The 21,211-nt window shown below is 36.8% G+C and overlaps 1 protein-coding gene across 5 annotated transcripts in view; it reads left to right on the forward strand.

Annotated features, from left to right (window-relative positions):
* Positions 1 to 21,211, forward strand: part of FAM149B1 (family with sequence similarity 149 member B1) — a 52,636-nt gene that overhangs the window by 9,356 nt on the left and 22,069 nt on the right. For all 5 annotated transcript variants that reach the window (XM_065922570.1, XM_065922571.1, XM_065922569.1 and 2 more), the window contains 3 exons: positions 11,897 to 12,039; positions 12,804 to 12,920; positions 20,375 to 20,539. In XM_065922570.1, the coding sequence (XP_065778642.1) occupies positions 11,897 to 12,039; positions 12,804 to 12,920; positions 20,375 to 20,539 (425 nt within the window). The remainder of the gene's footprint in view (positions 1 to 11,896; positions 12,040 to 12,803; positions 12,921 to 20,374; positions 20,540 to 21,211) is intronic.

Raw genomic sequence — 21,211 nt, forward strand, 5'->3', positions numbered from 1 at the left:
GTTTTATAGTATATTCACTGTTGTGTAAACTATCCTAATTCCAGAACATTTTCATCATTCCAAAAAGAAACGCTGTCTCCATTAGTAATTACTCTCCACTTCTCTCTTCACCTTGCCCCTGGCAACTACTAATATGCTTTCTGTCTTTATGTATTTGCTTATATTTCATATAAATGAAGCATATACTGTGTCACCTATTATATCTGGCTTATTTCATCTAGCATATATCCAGGTTTTATCCATGTTATAGCATATGCCAGTACTTCTTTTTTACTGATGAATATAATTTCATTGCATTGATATACCAATTTTGTTTATCCATCAGATGATGGACATTTGGGTTGGTTCATTTTGTTGCTATTTTGAATAATGCTACTATGAACATTTGTGTATGAGTTTTTCTGTCGACATGTTTTGAATATTCTTAGGTATATCCCTTAGGAGTGGAATTGCTGGGTGATATAAAAACTTTGTTTAATATTTTGAAGAATACATTTTTCTTTGAAATTTATACCTATAATTGTGATTTTGTTCAAGTTTCCTGGTTAGTATACAAATAATGTTGATATTTTCCTTGAATTACACAAACATTTCACTACAGATTCACATGTATGTCAGAGTAGGTTATGCCTTTGAAATCCATTATTTTGTTAGTAAGGTTGTGTCTTAATGAAATTCAAGTTTTGTGATCAGTTGCTACTACTGCAACTGTGTTTTCTTAATAATGTCAAACAACCTCCAACTTAGATAAAAGTTACAAGTATAGTAAAAAGAACATTCTTACCTTGATGACCATAAGGGACTGATTCCAGGACCCCCACCCCCCCGCCATGAATACCAAAATCCATGGATGCTCAAGTCTTTTATATAAAATGGCACTGTATTTGCATATTACCTACGCACATCCTTCCATACACTTTAAATCCTCTCTAGATTATTTAAAATACCTCATACAATGTAAACGGGTTTTACATTTACAAACCCATGGATCTGGAAGACCAACTGTTTTTTTCCTGAATGGTTTGAGAGTAAGTTACTGACATGATAATAACTTGCACCAAACATTTTAGTGTGTATTTCCTTCAAACAAGGACGCTCTATGTAACTAAAGGGCAAGCATCAAATTGAGGAAATTAACACTGCTACCATCTAATACTCAGATTCCATTAAAGTTTCCCTAGTTGTCCCAATAATATTTTTCATAGCAAAATCTTATATCACCTTGTCATGTCTCTTTAGTCTCCCTCAGTCTGGAACAGTTCTTCAATCTGTGATACCCAAGAAATGAGCTTGCTTTTCTCATTTCTTTCTATTAGGTAGCACATAAAATTCCCATTATTGATGTTGTTCAGTTTAATCACTTAATGTGACTTTGCTTTGCATTTAAAAGTATTTTATGGGGAGGTACATTGAAATTATGTAGCTACTATCCTATTATACAGTGGAAGTGAGAAATAGATTTAAGGGACTAGATTTGATAGACAGAGTGCCTGATGAACTATGTACGGAGGTTCATGACATTGTACAGGAGACAGGGATTAAAACCATCCCCATGGAAAAGAAATGCAAAAGAGCAAAATGGCTGTCTGAGGAGGCCTTACAAATAGCTATGAAAAGAAGAGAAGCAAAAAGCAAAGGAGAAAAGCAAAGATATACCCATTTGAATGCAGAGTTCCAAAGAATAGCCAGGAGAGATAACAAAGCCTTCCTCAGCAGTCAATGCAAAGAAATAGAGGAAAACAACAGAATGGGCAAGACTAGAGATCTCTTCAAGAAAATTAGAGATACCAAGGGAACCTTTCATGCAAAGGTGGACTCGATAAAGGACAGAAATGGTATTTACCTAACAGAAGCAGAAGATATTAAGAAGAGGTGGCAAGAATACACAGAAGAACTGTACAAAAAAGATCTTCATGACCCAGATAATCACGATAGTGTGATCACTCACCTATAGCCAGACATGCTGGAATGTGAAGTCAAGTGGGCCTTAGGAAGCATCACTATGAACAAAGTTAGTGGAGGTGATGGAATTCCAGTTGAGCTATTTCAAATCCTGAAATATGATGCTGTGAAAGTGCTGCACTCAATATGCCAGCAAATCTGGAAACTCAGCAGTGGCCACAGGACTGGAAAAGGTCAGTTTTCATTCCAATTGCAAAGAAAGGCAATGCCAAAGAATGCTCAAACTACCACACAATTGCACTCATCTCACATGCTAGTAAAGTAATGCTCAAAATTCTCCAAGCCAGGCTTCAGCAATACGTGAACCGTGAACTTCCAGATGTTCAAGCTGGTTTTAGAAAAGGAAGAGGAACCAGAGATCAAATTGCTAACATCTGCTGGATCATAGAAAAAGCAAGAGAGTTCCAGAAAAACATCTATTTCTGCTTTATTGACTATGCCAAAGCCTTTGACTGTGTGGATCACAATAAACTGGAAAATTCTCAAAGAGATGGGAATACCAGACCATCTCACCTGTCTCTTGAGAAACCTGTATGCAGGTCAGGAAGCAACAGTTAGAACTGGACATGGAACAACAGACTGGTTCCAAATAGGAAAGGGAGTACGTCAAGGCTGTATATTGTCACCCGGCTTATTTAACTTATATGCAGAGTACATCATGAGAAACGCTGGGCTGGAAGAAGCACAAGCTGGAATCAAGATTGCCGGGAGAAATATCAATAACCTCAGATGTGCAGATGACACCACCCTTATGGCAGAAAGTGAAGAGGAACTAAAGAGCCTCTTGATAAAGGTGAAGAAAGAGTGGAAAAGTTGGCTTAAAGCTCAACATTCAGAAAACTAAGATCATGGCATCCGGTCCCATCACTTCATGGCAAATAGATGGGGAAACAGTGGAAACAGTGTCAGACTTTATTTTGGGGGGCTCCAAAATCACTGCAGATGGTGATTACAGCCATGAAATTAAAAGACGCTTACTCTTTGGAAGGAAAGTTGGGACCAACCTGGATAACATATTTAAAAGCAGAGACATTACTTTGTCCACAAAGGTCCATTTAGTCAAGGCTATGGTTTTTCCAGTAGTCATGTATGAATGTGAGAGTTGGATAGTGAAGAAAGCTGAGCACCGAAGAATTGATGCTTTTGAACTGTGGTGTTGGAGAAGACTCTTGAGAGTCCCTTGGATTGCAAGAAGATCCAACCAGTCCATCCTAAAGGAGATCAGTCCTGGGTGTTCATTGGAAGGACTGATGTTGAAGCTGAAGCTCCAATACTTTGGTCACCTCATGCAAAGAGTTGACTCATTGGAAAAGACCCTGATGCTGGGAAGGATTGGGGGCAGGAGGAGAAGGGAACGACAGAGGATGGGATGACTGGATGGCGTCACCGACTCGATGGACATGGGTTTGGGTGGACTCAAGGAGTTGGTGATGGACAGAGACGCCTGGTGTGCTGCCGTTCATAGGGTCACAAATAGTCGGACACGACTGAGTGACTGAACTGAATTGAACTATCCTATTCCTCCTCTAACTTTCAGTTTATGGTTTACATCAGTGTACACTCAAGGATTCCTATTTTGTTCGGTTAGTTATAATACATAGTTATCATTATTTATTTTGAAGTTCCAGTTGTCCCAGATTTGACCAGTAAGAGTTCCCTTCAAGCTGGTTTCTGTGCTATTTTGACATGTTCCCATCATTCTTTGAGTATTTCCTTACTGCCTGGCACAAGGTATCCAGGCTTATTTTGTATTTTCTTTGCCCCAGCCATGGAATCAGCCACTTCTCCAACGAGCCCTAATTCCTTTTAGTGCCATGTTTAGAAACAAGATTTGGGTGCTAAGTGTGCTTACTGCTTTTTAGGTGTCACAGATTCCTAAACCCTCCCAGTGGACAGAACTAGGGAATAGAAGTATTCTTCCTATTCCACTGTGAAATGACCCATTTCATTCTAGTTTTTTCCTTTTGCAAATTTGTAACTTCTTTCTCTGTTAGAACATGGTTCCCCTTATAATTAATATGTTTACTTATTTGATTAATCCCCCTAAACATAACCAGTTCCCCACTAATTCATTGCCTCCTAACCTCTGCAAATGCCCTTCTCACTCCACATATGTTTCAATACCCTGTGCTGGGTCCCTGCCCCTTGCACCCTCCCACCCATTGAATGATCTCCTCATCCTGCTCAGTCAGACACCCAGTGGTGTCCTCGCTTCCACAGAGTCACCCTCCTCACACTGGACTGTCACCCTCTGTGGGGCAGCCTGCTCCCTGTACGGTAACTTCCCTCTCTTAAATGTGGTTCTGACATTATAAGCTGACTGCTCTTCTACATGGACATCCTCCTCATCTCACTTGTGTTCCATCACTCTGCAACAAACTACTTCCCATGCAAACACCCACTGTGACAGATTACATTTTCAAAAGTCATGCTAATATATATCCCATCTAACGTGCTCTTCTTACAAGATACTAATACTCCTCCAGTGAGAGATAGACTCTGTGTTCTTTCCCCTTGATCCTGGAATCGACTGTTTAACTGCCTCAACCTGCGGAATGCAGTGAAAGTGATGCGGCATGAATTTTTTTTTTTTTTTTTTTTTTGATGCTGCATGATTTTTTAGGTTAGAAAGCAAAACACAGCTTCTATCTGGCTCTTTTTCTCTCTCTCTCTGTATGCTTAACCTTGAATTTCAGCCACTGTATTTTGAGAACATTTAAACTACATGGAAAAGCCCAGGTAGTGAGAAACTGAAACCCCAGCTGAAAGCCAGTATCAACTGCTAGACATTTGAGTGAATAAGCACTCAGATACTTTCAGCTCCAAGCCTTTGAGCTTTTCAACTGGTATCTCACCTGTGAAGAAGAGACAAGCCATTCCTGCTGTGAGCTGTGTAAATTCCAGACACATAGAAACCTGGAGAGATAATATATGATTATTGCTATTTTGAGCCATTTAGTCCTGGAGTAATTTGGTACACTGCCAAAGTAATTAGAATACCCTTCTCATACTGCTTAAGGTCAGAAAAACTGCTTAGATGTTCTCTTTTAGGCTCCTACCATACAAGAGGCCATCTTCCTACACAGATGCCCTTCTTACTGTGCTTGGGTTTCAGTGGCTTATACAAGGCTGCCTTCCCAGGTTGATGCTTTCCTTATTCTGTTCTGGCTTTGAAATTCTATGCTGACTGTCTCTTGAGGCATTGGTTAACAGGCAGCATATACCTATAATCCCTGAGAGAAAAGAAACTCATAAGGTAGGCCCCTATTTACCCTGGCTCCCTGCCTGGGAATAATTTTCTGACTGTGAAGTTGTAAGACAGAGTCCAAACAAAACATAGTGGTCCCATTTTGCTGAGTAACAGAGATCAGAATTCTGGGCAGATGAAGCAGTTAGAATCTTTAGGACACGAGGCGATAAAGAACACCAGAAGATAAATAAGTGGGTAAATACAAAAGTCTATATTATTTGGTGATTTCTCTAAGATATAACTAGCTGAATAAAGCAAATAAGTGCAAGATGGAGTTTATATTTATAGAAGTAAAAGATGAGACAAATACAACTCAAAGGATGGGTGAATATAAACAGAAGTGTAGCATTATAAAGTTACTACATTTGTGTCAGGTATCAAGAGAGAGAAGTGGAAAGTATATGAAAAGGGAGGTATGAAGTGGTAAAATGTTGACTGACTAGACCTTGATAGGTTAAGAATGCACATTATTAGCCCTAGAGCAAACATTAAAAACTTTTAAGAATAAGCTAAGATGCCATGGGAAAAATAAAATGGAATAGTAACAAACATTTGATTAACCTAGAAAAAGACAGGAAAGGAAAAGAATAAGGACCCACCTCCCAAAACGGGACAAATGGAAAAGTAATAGCAAGATGGTAGATTTCAATCCAACCATATCAACAATTAAAACAAATGTAAATAGAATGGGTAAAAAATGGGTAAAATGCAGAATGGATTTAAAAAAAAAGACTCAACTGCTAAGTCACTTAATCATGTCCAGCTCTTTGCAACCCTGTGGATTGTAGCCCGCCAGGCCCCTCTGTCCATGTGATTCTCTAGGCAAGAATACTGGAGTGTGTTGCCATGCCCTCCTCCAGGACATCTTCCTGACCCAGGAATCAAACTTACATCTCTTAATGTCTCCTGTGTTGGCAGGCAGGTTCTTTACCATTAGTACCACCTGGGAAGCCCATATACTATATGGAAGAGATTAACTCTAAATATAAAGACACAAATAGGTCAAAATTAAAAGGACAGGGAAAGTTATACACAGAATAAGCTGACAAGATTGTATTAATATGAGACAACATAAATCTAAAGACACATAGTTGATCACTGGGAAAGAAGAATATTTTTTAGTGATAAAAAGGCAGTTTGGGGACCTCCCTGGAGGGTCTGGTGGTTAAGACTCCATGCTTCCACTGCACGGGGCACAAACTAAGACTCTATATGCTGTGTGGCCAAAAACAAACAAACAAACAAAAATCTGTTTAAAACAAAATGTAGTAACACTTAGGGCAGTTTGCCTTAGCTGAAGCTGCCATACTGAATACCACAGACTGTGTGGCTTAAACAACAGATACTTATTTTCTCACAGTTCTGGAGGCTAGAAATCCAAACTCAAGATGCCATCAGGGCTGATTTCTGATGAGGCTACACTTGGTGGCTTACTGTATGCTCTATAACTTTCTCCTGGGCACGAGCATAGGTAGAGAGATCTCTGGTTCTCTTTCTCTTCTTACAAGAACACTAGTTCTATCAGATTAGGGCTCCATCCTTGGGACCTCATTTTACCTTAATTTCCACCTTAAAGGCATTAACTCGAAATAGCATCACGTTACAGATGAGGGCTTCAACATATGAATTTGAGAGGACACAGTTCAGTCCATAACACAGTATACCAGGAAGATATAACAATTCTAAATAAATAAACATCTAATAGAGTCTCAAAGTGTATGAAGAAAAACTGATAAAGAGATTAGGTGAAACCATAATTGTTAGAGATTTTAGTTATTAATAAAACAATTAGAAAATCAGAAATAAATAAATAAAAGATCTGATTGTATACCCAACAAATGCAGAGTACATATCCTCCTCAAGAGCATGTGGAATGCTCACAAGGACAGACTGTATGATGGACCATAAAATATCTCAATGTTGTTCAAAAGATTAAATCGTACAGCGTATGCTCTCTGATTACAATAGATTTAATAGACAGCAATAACAATAAAATACCTGTAACAGTTCCCAAATATTTGGAAATTAAACAACACTGCACTAAATATTAAATTTCAACGAAAATTAGAGAATATTCTGCAACTACATGATAATAAAACCACAAAACATTCAAATTTATCGAAGCAGCTAAAGCAGTCCTTATAAAGGTGTCTATAGTTTTAAATATTTATTTAAGAAAAGAAGAAGGCTTTAAAATGAATCACCTAAGTTTCTACCTTAAGATGCTAGGAAAGAAGAGTAAATTAAACCCAAAGTAGAATGAAAGAAATAATTAAAAACAAAATCAATGAAATAGAAAATAGGTAAATAAAAGAGAAAATGAACAAGTTCAAGAGTTTTACCCTTTGAAAAGATTAATAATAAGCCCTCTAGTGGTATTAGTCAAGGAAAAGCAAGAAAATGCAAATTATAAATATCGGGAATGAAAAAGGAGATGTCACTACAAATTCTACAGACATTAAATAAAAGACTATTAACATAATATAAACAATTTTATGCCAATAAATTCTGTAACTTAGAAAAAATGGACAAAGTCCTTAAAATCTGAACAGCTGTAAAACTCTTAAACTGAATCCATCTATTCTCACAGAGAAACCTCCAGGCTCAGATGGAAGAACATACATTTGTGGAAGAAATAACAGTGACACAAACACTTTATAGATCAGTGTACTACAGATGTCAAAACCTGACAAAGGCAATATAATAGGAGAAAATTCCGAGGTGGGACTTGTAAATAGTATGACAGAGTGAGTATCCCTAAAAGCAACAACAAACTGGATGTAATGGTCAAAAGCAATCTTTTCCAGATTCTGAAAATTAACTAAGGTACACAGAAAATGGAGGAGCAGTTATTCATCAAAATCACTAAAACTTTGAATTAGAAACACTAAAAATCTGCAACTTAAAAGGGTGCCATGCTCAGTTACTCAGTCGTGTCCGACCTCTCGTGATCCCGTGGACTGCAGCTGGCCAGGCTCCTGTGTCCCTGGAATTCTCCAGGCAAGAATACTGGAGTGGGTTGCCATGCCCTCCTCCAGGGGATCGTCCCGACTCAGGGATCGAACCCAAGTTTCCTGCGTTGCAGGCGGATTCTTTACCAACTGAGCCACCGGGGAAGCCCAAGAGTAAGGAGTGGGGAGCCCATCCCTTCTCCAGGGGGTCTTCCCGAGCCAGGAAGCAAATGGGGGTCTCTCCTGTGTTGCAGGCGGATTCTTTACCCGCTGTACTAGCAAGGAAGCCCCTGGAAACTAGCAGTTTCACTACCAGAGAGGTCTCAGTAGGTTTGGAATGGGACTTGGATGGGCTGTGTATCCAATAGCATTTTTAACAACAGTAGCCCCCTCAGTGGCATATGGAGAAGGAAAAACAGGGGCTCCGATAGTCTGAAGTTTCAATACTAACTGGGGCCAAAAGTGGATTGGCAGACTATCCAGAAATGTATCAAGCAGGTCTGGGAAATAAGGCATAGGAGGCCCTAATAAAGTCCACATATCCATCAGGAAAGAACAGAGAGGCCCAACTGTGCACACATCCCTGGTTGATATGAGTTTGCACACAAATGCAGAGGAGTTACGAGACGGTACAGAAATTAAGAGCCATAAAACTGCTTGAATTTGAACACAAAGTAAACTTTAAGACAGAAAATACCATGAGAAAAAAGGACATTTCCAAAATGATAAAAAGGCCAATTCTTTAGGAAAATAAAAGTTATAAATGTATATACACTTAACAATGAAGCCTTAAAGTATATGAAGCAAAATTACAGAATTTAAAAGAGAAATAAGAAACAAAAAGTTGTAGCTGGAGACTTCAGTACTCCACTCTTAATATTTCATATAACAACAAAATCAGGAAGGATATTGAAGACTTGAACAATACTATTAAACACCTGTCCTAACTGAGTCTACCCAATGACAAGAGAAAACATAATCTTCACATAAAAAACAAGTCTCATAAATCTAAAAGGATTGAAATTATACTGGATATGTTCAACCATGCTGGAATTAAGTTAGAAATGAACAATGATATAAATTAGGTATCCCCAAGTATTTGACAATTAAAATGGTGCTCTTCTAAACAACTGATTAAATAACAATCTACAGGGAAGTCAGAAAATACCTTGAATGAAAGGGAAAAACAATATCAAAATTTATAAGATATAGCTAAAGTGGTACTTAGAGGGAAATGTACAGCTTTAAATACCTATGTAAAAAGAAAATCAAGCTTACAGATATGGAACAGATTTGTGATGACAGAGGTGGGATTGGGCATGGGTGAAATGGATGAAGAATAGTAAAAGGTACAAACTTCCAGTTATAAAATGTCATGAGGATGTAATGTACAGCATGGTGACTATAGTTAAAATACTGTATTACGCAGTTCAGAGTTGCTAAGAGAAAAGATCTTAATTCTCATCACAAGGAAAAGAATTCTGTAACAACGTATGGTGACTCATTGTGGAGATTGATTTGCTTTATATACAAATATTGAATTATGTTATACACACCAGAAACTAATATAATGTTGTATGTCAGTTATACCTCCATAGAAGAAAAATACCTATAGAAAAAGAGCATATTTGAATCAGTAACCCAAGTTTCCACCTTAAGAAACTAAAAAAGAAGAGCAAATGAAATCCAATGCAAGCAGAAGGAAGGACATAATACAGATGAGAGTAGAAATTAATGAAATAGAAAACAGAAAAACAATAGAGAAACTCTGTAAAGTTCTTTGAAAAGAATCAACAAAATTGACAAGCCTTCAGTTTGATCAAGAAAAAATAAGACATAAATTAACAAGATTAGAAATGAAGACAAAGACATAACTACTCATCTTATGAAAAGTAAAAGGACTAAGGAAATATAAGCAACTTCATGTCAAGAATTTAGATAACTTAGATATAACAGATAAATTTCTAGACTAAAATCAAAGATTTTAATAAATTATAAAAGTTATTAAAGAGGGACTACATATAATGGAGTAAAACTCAGACTTAAAAATAGGTTGCTTACAATTAACAATGTCAGATGATAATGATCCTGTATCTTTTAAGTTTTAAGGAAAAAAGGAGTGATGCATCTCCATCATATATATGATAAATAATAAAATTATTACATATACATATGATATACTGTCATTCAGTGTGCGTGTGTGTAGAGAGGCAAAATAAAGACATTTTAAATATCTATAGAGTAAGAGTTTCCCGTTCATATATACTCAACTAAAAGAATGATTAAAGGACAGACTGAAGCAAAAGGGAAATAAAGCCAGAAGAAAGGAATGGGATACAGGAAGCAACAGAGAGTAAAATAACTGTCAAGCTTTACTTGTAAAGTAGTTACTAAAACAAATAACAATAACATTTTATGTATTAAAAACAACACTAATACTAAAATTCAATATAAGATGCGGAGAGGGAAGTTAAAAGAATATCAAAGATAAAAATCACACAGAAGATGCTTACAGGGAAGTTGAAGCATATCAAAGTCCTTTTAAAAAATTTTTTTGTTTTACATAATTGGAATGTCTTTTATCAAAGTGGTGAAAGATGTCTCAAACCCCTACATCCCTTTCTGTTCCTTTCAGTAATGTTGTAAGCTGAAGGAAGGAAGGTTTAGACTAGAAAGTAACCTTCAAACTTTCTAAACTGCAACCCACACTAAGACATGTAGTTGATATTGCAACCCAGCGTGTGTACATAAGATAAAACACAGGGATTTCCCTGGTGGTGGTCCGGTGGTTAAAACTCTGAGCTCCCACTTATAGGGGGCCTAGGTTCGATCCATGGTCAGGGAACTAGATTTCACATGCCACAACTAAAGATCCTGCATGCTGCAACAAAGATCAGAGTACCTGTGTGCAGCAACTAAGAACTGGCGCAGCCAAATAAATGTTGAGTCTTTAAAGTTAAACCTTAAATCTATCTGTGTGCTCAGCCACTCAGTCATGTCTGACTCTTTTTGGCCCCATGGACTGTAGCTCACCAGGCTCCTCTGTCCATGGAATTTTCTAGGTAAGAAAACTGGAGTGGGTTGCCACTTCCTTTTTTTGATGGACCCTGACTTTCACTGTTAAGAGTTAAAATACATATTTCTTATCTTATACTTTTAAAAGAAGTTGTTAACTTTTCTTCCACCAGAGCGTAAAAGAGCACCTAAAAAAAATGAAGTAGTGAGTAGGCAGAGAATCAGATAACATGATCAGATTCACATTTTATACCCATCCCTTTGGCTGCTGCAAAAAGATAGATTATAGGGTAAAGATCTAACCTAAATTGTGAGGTGAAAACTGTAAACTACAAAATAATATATTTTTAGGATTGACTGTCTACCTTAAGCTCTAAAAAAATACTGGAACCAAGCAACTGTAATAAAATTCACAATCATTGTCTTTGAGTGGTAGAATTATTGGTAATTTTTATTTTTCTTTATTCATTTCTGGATTATATGATAAGAAAATGTTGCTTAGAAACATTGCTATTTCTACAAATTTTCTTTAAATAGGAATAGGGAAGCCATCTGAATATTCTAAGATTCAAGAACTGACTAACTTAACTTTTCTTTCACACAAATGGACTAAATATTGAAAACGAAACAAAATATGATTGCTTTCAACCTTTATGATTATGATTCTTCACAGAGATTGAAGCTCACCTAAATATTTTGGGGTGATAATTTCTTTTAGGAACTTGATCAAAATGCCACTGAAAAAGTCCAGGCAATGTTCACAGCCATTGACGAGCTCTTGTATGAGCAGAAGTTGAGTGTACATACTAAAAGTCTACAAGAAGAGTGCCAACAGTGGACACGTAGCTTTCCTCATCTCAGGTATTGTAATCCCTGTATATACATGGCTAATACTAAAATATGAAAAGCAGATTTCCAAGAAAGCTTGTATTCTGAAATCTTTATGGGCATGGATTTGTATCATTAAGGTGATACGGTATAAAGCCTCAGATGATAGAAAACTCATGTTGATCGAAGTTTCTCAGAGTTTTCATAACTAGTTGTCCTAATCAAGTAAAACAGTTTCTGTACCAGTAGCTGTGATCTGTATCTGTCCAAAAGAGACCTCCTTTTGAACAAAAGCATCGGAAAATGTATTTGATCACACTACTGTCTATAAGTAAATTCTTATGCACGTATACTTGAAAGCAGACGTAGGCTATTAGGAAGCTTTCCTTATAAACCACACTACTACACATACTTAAAATTTATAAAGCTTCATGTTCTTAAGAATACAATTCAGTTTTTACTAATTTGGCTTGGCTTTCACCCATTTTAGCAAATTTAATGAAGATTGTTATGGAGGGTGGAGGGTAAATTAAAATGTTTGCCCAGTTTCCTTGGATTCTTTTTCAGTGGGGTGGAAAAGCTTTATCCATTCTGTCTCCATTATATAGGAGAGAAAGATACCTTCAAAAAGGCTCTGGATTCACATTTCTCTCAAGAATCATTCTAAATCAGTAAGGGACTAAGTGTGTACTAGATTTCTCTGCAGAGCCATCACATTTTGTTCCAAAAATACCTATATTTTGTATGTATACTGCATGAAGGTGCTTGACCGTCTCTTTATGTTCTTCACTTTGAAGGATTCTGGGTCGACAGATAGTCACTCCAAGTGAAGGTTATGGACTGTACCCTAGATCGCCTTCTGCTGTTTCAGCTTCACATGAGGCAACACTGTCTCAAGAAAGAGATTCTACTATGTAAGTATTCTAATATGTAAGTATTTATGTATTCTAATATGCAAGTATTTTATTCTGTCACTTATACTAAAGGATTAAAATACTTATTTATTGGTATTTAGTAAAGCACAGCAAGTTCTGTAAGACAGATCATAGTCTTTATGCATACTAGAATTTTTTTACTTACGTTTTAGTTAAAAAAAAGAAGATATTCTCTAGAATTTTAAGAGTTACTCATATCCATAGTTACTTATATCTATATCATATCTATATCTATCTATAAATACAAGCACTTTCTTCTTGGGATAAATGTGTCGATAGAGTGGTTTAAAGAAATTCAGGAATCTAAGAAATAGAATTTAAAATTTTTTTGAAAAAAACTTTGAAAAAGTGGTTTTCTTAAACATGTAATACTAATTATTATGGAAGTTAAACTGATATCATTAAAATGGGTAATTAGTCATTAGCTAAAATGGCTAATTCTTTAAATACCTAAAACTCTTTTAACAGTAGCACAATAAACCCATATAGGATTACCAACTAATAAAATAATATTAAAAAAAAAAAAAAAAAATAAAATAAAATAAAATAAAAACCTATGCTTACCCTTAATTCTGTGGTAAAATGTCATGGTTTTAATTCATTTTAAAATTATTCCTTTACTATTTCCTAAGACTGTAATTTTAGTTATACTGATACTGGTTAAGAGTTGTAGTGATGCTTGCTTTTGATGCCTTTTAAAGCTTGTAGTAATTTCATCAGACCACAAAGTAAAACATTATTGTCTTAGGTCAGTTAAGGCTATGGGATCTGGGTTATCAACTAACTGATTTTTGGTCAGAGAGTGGGATTTGTTAACTTTTTTCAGAGTGATTTAAATTCAAGGTTCTGGTCACCAGGCTGACATTTCTTTCTAAATTTAAGCCTCATGTAGTACATCAATAAGCCTTTTAAAATTTACTCCTTTTATATAGGTTTCAGATTTTTACAGACTAATTTGTCTCCCACAGAAAGGATGTATTCTTTAATTCTCACAGACCAAAATTAGATAACTTAGGTCCTGCGATTAAGATATATTTACCTGACTTATTAGTTTAAACTTTATAATTTTTAACTGTAAATAGCAATTTCCTTTTAGAGATTTCAAAGAAATAAGGAACAAGTCTGAGCTGTTAACTCCTTCTCTAGGACATTTGGCTAAATCATGATTCTGCAACACACTGCAGACGTCTTTTCTGTCCATTTTACTTGCTACCACCATTGTTGCTTGGTCCTGCTTATTTTTGGTTCTGGATTATTTGACTTACAGTGTTCAATAATTACATTTCTTTACTATACAGATGAAATAAATACCTATCTGTACTTTATACAGACATATAGTTAAATGAAGCAAGTTATTCAGCTATATTTGGGTATCACTTCTTAAAATAATAACAAATTAAATATAATCCATATTTACTTTCATATCACTACCAGTTTGACCATAGCTGATATTTTTTTCTCTTGAGTACCATTAAGGAACTCATTGTACTGCAAAACATTTATATATTTTAATTAACCATAATAATTATTATTATTATTTTAATTAACCATAATTATTATTGATGCTCAAATTGTTACAACTTGGCCGTGTAAAGCTGGTTCATTTTTGTCCTTTTTGTCCAGGCCTATCCTGGAAAAATACCTTTTCTCCTTTAAGATATGGAATCAGCTGAACGTCAAGGAAACACTTAACTTCTTTGAGAGACTACTAGTATTTGAGAACAAAATTTGGGTAGTTGAGGATATGTAAGTTGGTGGTGATGCTGCAATTTTGCCACTTTTTAAAATAAGTGATGTGAAAAAATGTCAGAAATACAACTTTGGTATTTTTTAGTTTAACAAATTAGTTTTCCATAAAATATGAGGTTTATCAGCTACTAAGATTTTCTACAAAAATAACATTTCAAATTATACCCATTCTTGCCCTCCACATTACATCAGATTTTCCTTTTAAAGTTCATGGTTAATCTTTTCTGTCCTTCACTTAAAAATGTTCAGTAGCTTCCCACTGAATTTATGATAAATTTAAAATTATATCATAAGCTGGCCCTACTCTACATCTCTGTCTTTATCTTCTGTCACTCTCTTGTTCATTAATCCTTCCACATTGGATTTTTTTCACATCTCAAATGTACTAAATGAGACATTTGGTTCAGTTTCCATTCTGGAGTTCTTGGGCCAGAGGAAATTGTTATAAAAACAGCACAAAAATACAGTCGCTTTCTCTCTGTATCTCTAACACCTAAAATAATGCCTAGAATATAGTTAGAATCAATTTTTCTTTTTTTTTTATTTCTACCACTTTATTGCTACCAACCCATTTCCCTCCACCCTCGTGCACACATGCTGTCATGTAATCCCATGGACTTCAGCCCGCCAGACTCCACTGTCCATGGACTTTTCCAGGCAAGAATACTGGAGTGGTTGCCATTTCCTTCTCCACCAAATTTTTTTTTAAACTAAATATCATATTTATTTGACAACAAACTCCATGAAAATGAACTTATATTATGGCTGCAAAACAGTGTTATCAATCAAAACAAATATTATTGTATAGATCAAAATGGAATTCCAAGAACTTTATAACAATAGAAAATGGTGGTAGCATAAGGAGAAAACACAGGCCAGAAAAGGATCCTGAACAGATGAGTTTGAGAACATTGCCATTTGAAAAAAAAACATCGACAGAGGAATGGATAAAGATGTGGTCCATATATGCAGTGGTGGAGAAGGAAATGGCAACCCACTCCAGTATTCATGCCTAGAGAATCCCGTGAGCAGAGGAACCTGGTGGGCTGCTGTCCATGGGGTCACACAGAGTTGGACATAACTGAAGCAACTTAGCATGCATGCATGCATTGGAGAAGGAAATGGCAACCCACTCCAGTGTTCTTGCCTGGAGGATCCTAGGGACAGAGGAGCCTGGTTGGCTGCCATCTATGGTGTTGCACAGGGTCGGACACGACTGTAGCAACTTAGCAGCAGCAGCATATATCGTGGAATATTACTCAGCCATTAAAAATAACGAAATAATGCCATTTGCAGCAGCATGGATGGACCTAAAGATTCATACTGAGTGAAGTTAGTAAGACAGAGAAGGAGAAATACCCTATGACGTTCCTTATATGTGGAATCTAAAAAGAAATGATACAAATGAACTTAATTACAAAACAGAAAGAGACTCACAGACTTAGAGAGCAAACTTATGGTTGCCGGGTCTGGGATGGGTAAGGATGAGAGGGATAGTTAAGGAGTTTGGCATGGACATGTACACACTGCTATATTTAAAACGGATAACCAACAAAGACCTACTGTATAGCACAAAATAAATAAATATAATTTTTTTAAACGAAAAAGAACTTTGTAGTCTTCTGCTGCAAGTTAGTTTAAGGGGCTTATCTACCCTTAAATACATACTACAACAAAAATTAACTATAATATCTAATAAGTTGCCAAACTGTATGACTGTATGCAGAATTATAACCCTTAAAAAATCACTAAAAGGATAATTAGAACATAAACGTTTGTGTATATGACTAAATAATTTTCAACAAGGGTGTCAAGATTACAGAGTGGAGAAAGGACAATCCCCCCAACAAATGGTGCTGGGAAAACAATGCAAAAGAATGAAGTGGGACTCTGATCTTAAACGATATACAGAACTTAACTCAAAATGGCCTTCAAAGACCTAAATGTAAGACCTAAAACTATTAAAACTCCTAGAATAAAACACAAGGGAAAAGCTTCAGGATACTGGATTTGGCAATGATTTATTGGATAGAACATCAAAATCTAAAAACAAAAGCAAAAATAGATAAATGGGACTACATCAAACTCAAAAATTTCCGGGCACCCAAAGAAAAAAATCATTAGAGTGAAAAGGCAACCTGTGGAATGGGAGAGAATATTCCCAAGTCACATATCTGATAAGGGGTTAATATCTAGAACACATGAGGAACTTCTACAATCCAACAACAACAAAAAGAACCCAATTTAAAAATAGAAAAAGGACAGGAGAATAGACAGTTCTCAAAGAAGATAAACCCATGACCAACAAGTAAATGAAAAGATGCTTCAATGAAAAGATGCTTAACATCACTAATCATAAGAGGAATGCAAATCAAAACCACAATGAAATAACCACCTCATACCCATTCCAGCTGAGCTATTTCAAATCTGAAATGATGATGCTGTGAGGGGCTCCCTGGTGGTCCAGTGGTTAGGAATCCATCTTGCATTGCAGTGGACACTGGTTCAGTCCCATATCTGGGAAGATCCCACATGCCACGGGGCAACTAGGCCTGTGTGCCACAACTAGTGAGCCCATGTGAGGCAACTACTGAAGACCATGCGCCTTAGAATCTGTGCTCCACAACAAGAGAAACCACCATTACGAGAAGCCTGCAAACCACAACTAGAGAGTAGCCGCAACTAGAGCAAGCCCACACACAGCAGTGACGACCCAGCACAGCCAAAATAAATAAATAAATATTATTTTTTTTAAAAAGATGATGCTATGTAAGTGCTGCACTCAATATGCCAGCAAATTTGGTGAAAACTTGGCCACAGGACTGGAAAAGGTCAGTTTTCATTCCAATCCCAAAGAAAGTTCAAACTACAGCACAACTGCAGTCACCTCACACGCTAGTAAAGTAATGCTCAAGATTCTCCAAGCCAGGCTTCAACAGTACATGAACTGAGAACTTCCAGATGTTCAAGAAGGATTTAGAAAAGGCAGAGGAACCAGAGATCAAATTACCAACGTTCATTGGATCATACAAAAAACAAGAGAATGCCAAGAAAACATCTACTTCTGTTTAATTGACTACACTAAAGCCTTTGATTGTGTAGATCACAATAAACTGTGGTAAATTCTTAAAGAGATGGGAACACCAAGACCACATTACCTGCCTCCTGAGAAATCTGTATGTAGGTCAAGAAGCAACAGTTAGGACAGGACATGGAAAACAGACTGGCTCCAAATTGGGAAAGGAGTACATCAAGGCTGTATACTGTCACCCTGCTTATTTAACTTCTATGCAGAGTACATTATGCAAAATGCTGGGCTGGATGACCCACAAGCTGGAATCAAGATTGCTGGGAGAAATATCAATAACCTCAGATATGCAGATGACACCACCCTCATGGCAGAACATGAAGAGGAACTAAAGAGCCTCTTGATCAAAGTTAAAGAAGAGAGTGAAAAAGCTGCCTTAAAACTTAACATTTAGAAAACTAAGATCATGGCATCCAGTCCCATCACTTCATGGCAAATGAGTGGGGAAACAATGAGAGACTTTATTTCCTTGGGCTCCAAAATCACTGCAGATGGTAACTGCAGCCATGAAATTAAAAGAAGCTTACTCCTTGGAAGAAAAGCTATGACAAACCTTGACAGCATACTAAAAAGCAGAGACATTACTTTAACAACAAAGGTCCATATAGTCAAAGCTATGGTTTTTCTGGTAGTCATGTATGGATGTGAATGTTGGACCATAAAGAAACCTGAGTGCCAAAGAATTGATGCTTTTGAACTATGGTGTTGGAGAAGACCCTTGAGAGTCTCTTGGACAGCAAAGAGATCAAACTAGTCATTCCTAAAGAAAATCAGTCCTGAATATTCATTGAAAGGACTGATGCTGAAGCTGAAGCCCCGAAACTTTGGCCACCTGATGCAAAGAACTGACTCGTTGGAAAAGACCCTGATGCTGGGAAGGATTGAAGGCAGGAAAACAAGGGGACAACAGAGGATGAGATGGTTGAATGGCATCACTAACTTGTTAAACATGAATTTGAGCAAGCTCTGGGAGTTGTTGATGGACAGGGAAGACTGGTGTGCTGCAGTTCATGGGATCACAAAGAGTCAGGCATGACTGAGTGACTGAACTGAACTGAACCCATCGTTTAACTGTATGGGGGTCCTGGGAAGTGTAGCCTAGTTTTGTGGCCTGAGAAAACGTTTAATCAACATATAACAGTCTCTTTGGGTGTCCCTGGTGGCCCAGCAATAAAGAGTCTACCTGCAATGCAGCAGATGCTGGTTTGATCTCTGGGTCAGGAAGATCTTCTGGAGAAGGAAATGGCAGCCCACTCCAGTAGTCTTGCCTGGAAAATCTCATGGACAGAGGAGCCAGACGGGCTACAATCCATGGGGTCGCAAGAGTCTGACACAACTTAGTGACTAAACCACCACTACCACCACCACCACCCATCATCAGGATGGCCACTATCTAGAGAACAGAAAGCAACAACTTTTGGCAAAAATGTAGACAAAAAATTGGAACCTTTGTGAACTGTTGGGGGGAATGGAGTATACAGTATAGCCACTAAGGAAAACAGTATGGACTGTGTTAGGCGCTCGGTCATGTCTGTCTCTTTGCGACCCCACGGACTGTAGCCCGCCAGGCTCCTCTGTCCATGGAATTCTCCAGGCAAGAATACTGGAGTGGATTGCCATTCCCTCCTCCCAAGGAACTTCCCAACCCAGCAATTGAACCCTGGTTTCCAGCCTCGCAAGCAGATTCTTTACCATTTGAGCTACAAGGAAGTCTCCTGTTGTCTCTTGGAAAACAGTACGGAGGCTTCTTAAAACACTAAAAATAGAATTACTGTATGAACCAGCAATCCCACTCAGGTGTATATCCAAAAAAATTCAAAGGAGGATCTCAAAGAGATATCTGCACACCAATATTCATTGCATCATTAATCACAATAGCCAAGAGGTGGAAACAACCCAGATGTTCATCACAGATGAATGGATAAAGAAAATGTATATACATACAATGGAATATTATAGAAGGAAATACTGTTACATGCTATAATATGGATTGATGAGCCTTGAAGTTATTATTTAATAAGTGAATTAAGCTAGTCACAAAAGGACAAATACAATATGATTCCACCCATATTTAGTATCTAAAGTAGTCTAATCATAGAAACAGAAAGTAGCATATTTGCCCAAAGGAAGAAAGGAAGGGGAAGGGGCAATTAGTGTTTAATGGATACCAGAGTTTCAGTTTTGCAATATAAGTTCAAGAGATTTGTTGCACAATAATGTGCATGCATTTTCAACAACAATGAAGTTATTGAAATAAACCTATAATCTCCTGAGGTACTTAAAAGAGTTGAACATGAATGTAAATGTTCTTGGATTTTTTAAAAAATAGCTTATTTTATAGCCATAGCCATTGCATCTGAAAACATAGCAAGTAGTATTCAACTGCTTCAGTATTAGGTGCATAATACGCCTAAGCAGAGTGGGTCTGTGGCTCATATTTATTCCTGTTCTGAGAAATAACTGGTATTAAGGTTTAGAGTAGCCCAGGAAGGTGTTACCAGGGGAAGGGACTTTGAGGTGAAATTTGTATGAATGAGTGTCTGTGAGAACTGACTGTATTATGTTGTACATAATTACTATTTTTCCCCTCTCCCAGATTTGGCATTAGGGGAAAGAAGTTACATTTTTCATCTTCATATGGTCCTAAAGCATCTTCCGTTGCCAAATCCCCTTGCTTGTGTTCTATGGAAAGAGAAGAAGACTGTATAATATTTTCTGAGGGAATAATAGAGGAATACCTAGCGTTTGACCACACAGATATGTGAGTATTATATCTTTTAAACGTTTTTACTCCCCTGTTTTGTGTATTAGTATCTTTTTTTCTAAAGTATATCACCAATATTATCTATAATTAAATTTATGTTATTTATGTTCTATAACTTCTCAGTTATCCAGCATTCATATACTTAGTTGATATAAATTGCTTCCACATACCAGTCTTCGTTTTATGTTTTTTCCCGCACATGTCATTTGCCTCTTCCTGAGATTAAACAGTTTTAAATGAATTAATTTTTAAAATTTTTCTTCTTTGTTAATTATCAACAGTAATTCATGGAAACTTTATTCATCTTATTCTAAATCCAGGCTCTCTTACTATTCCATGCTACATCCCTGAAATATTAACCTCTTAAACTATTCCTCTAAGCCTTTAGAAGTTCAGAATGATAGTCAGAGTAGCACATCTGGAAGTGAGAATTTCAGGCTATGAGGCTGTGGTTAGCTCTAGTTAGTGTCACATGATTCTGGACTTTTCTTCCCTTATTTCCTATTGACCCATGCTTACTTTTATGTTCAATGTATACAGTCTTAGGCTCAGGTAAACATAACTCAGATTTCTATACATAGCATCAATGAGCTAGCTAATTGTTCCAAGAGAATCATATGTATGCTCTTTTGGATTTCGAGATTTCCCCCTTGCCTTTCATTTCATCTG

Source organism: Muntiacus reevesi, chromosome 2 (assembly GCF_963930625.1).
Source record: "Muntiacus reevesi chromosome 2, mMunRee1.1, whole genome shotgun sequence".
NCBI classification, from domain to species: domain Eukaryota; kingdom Metazoa; phylum Chordata; class Mammalia; order Artiodactyla; family Cervidae; genus Muntiacus; species Muntiacus reevesi.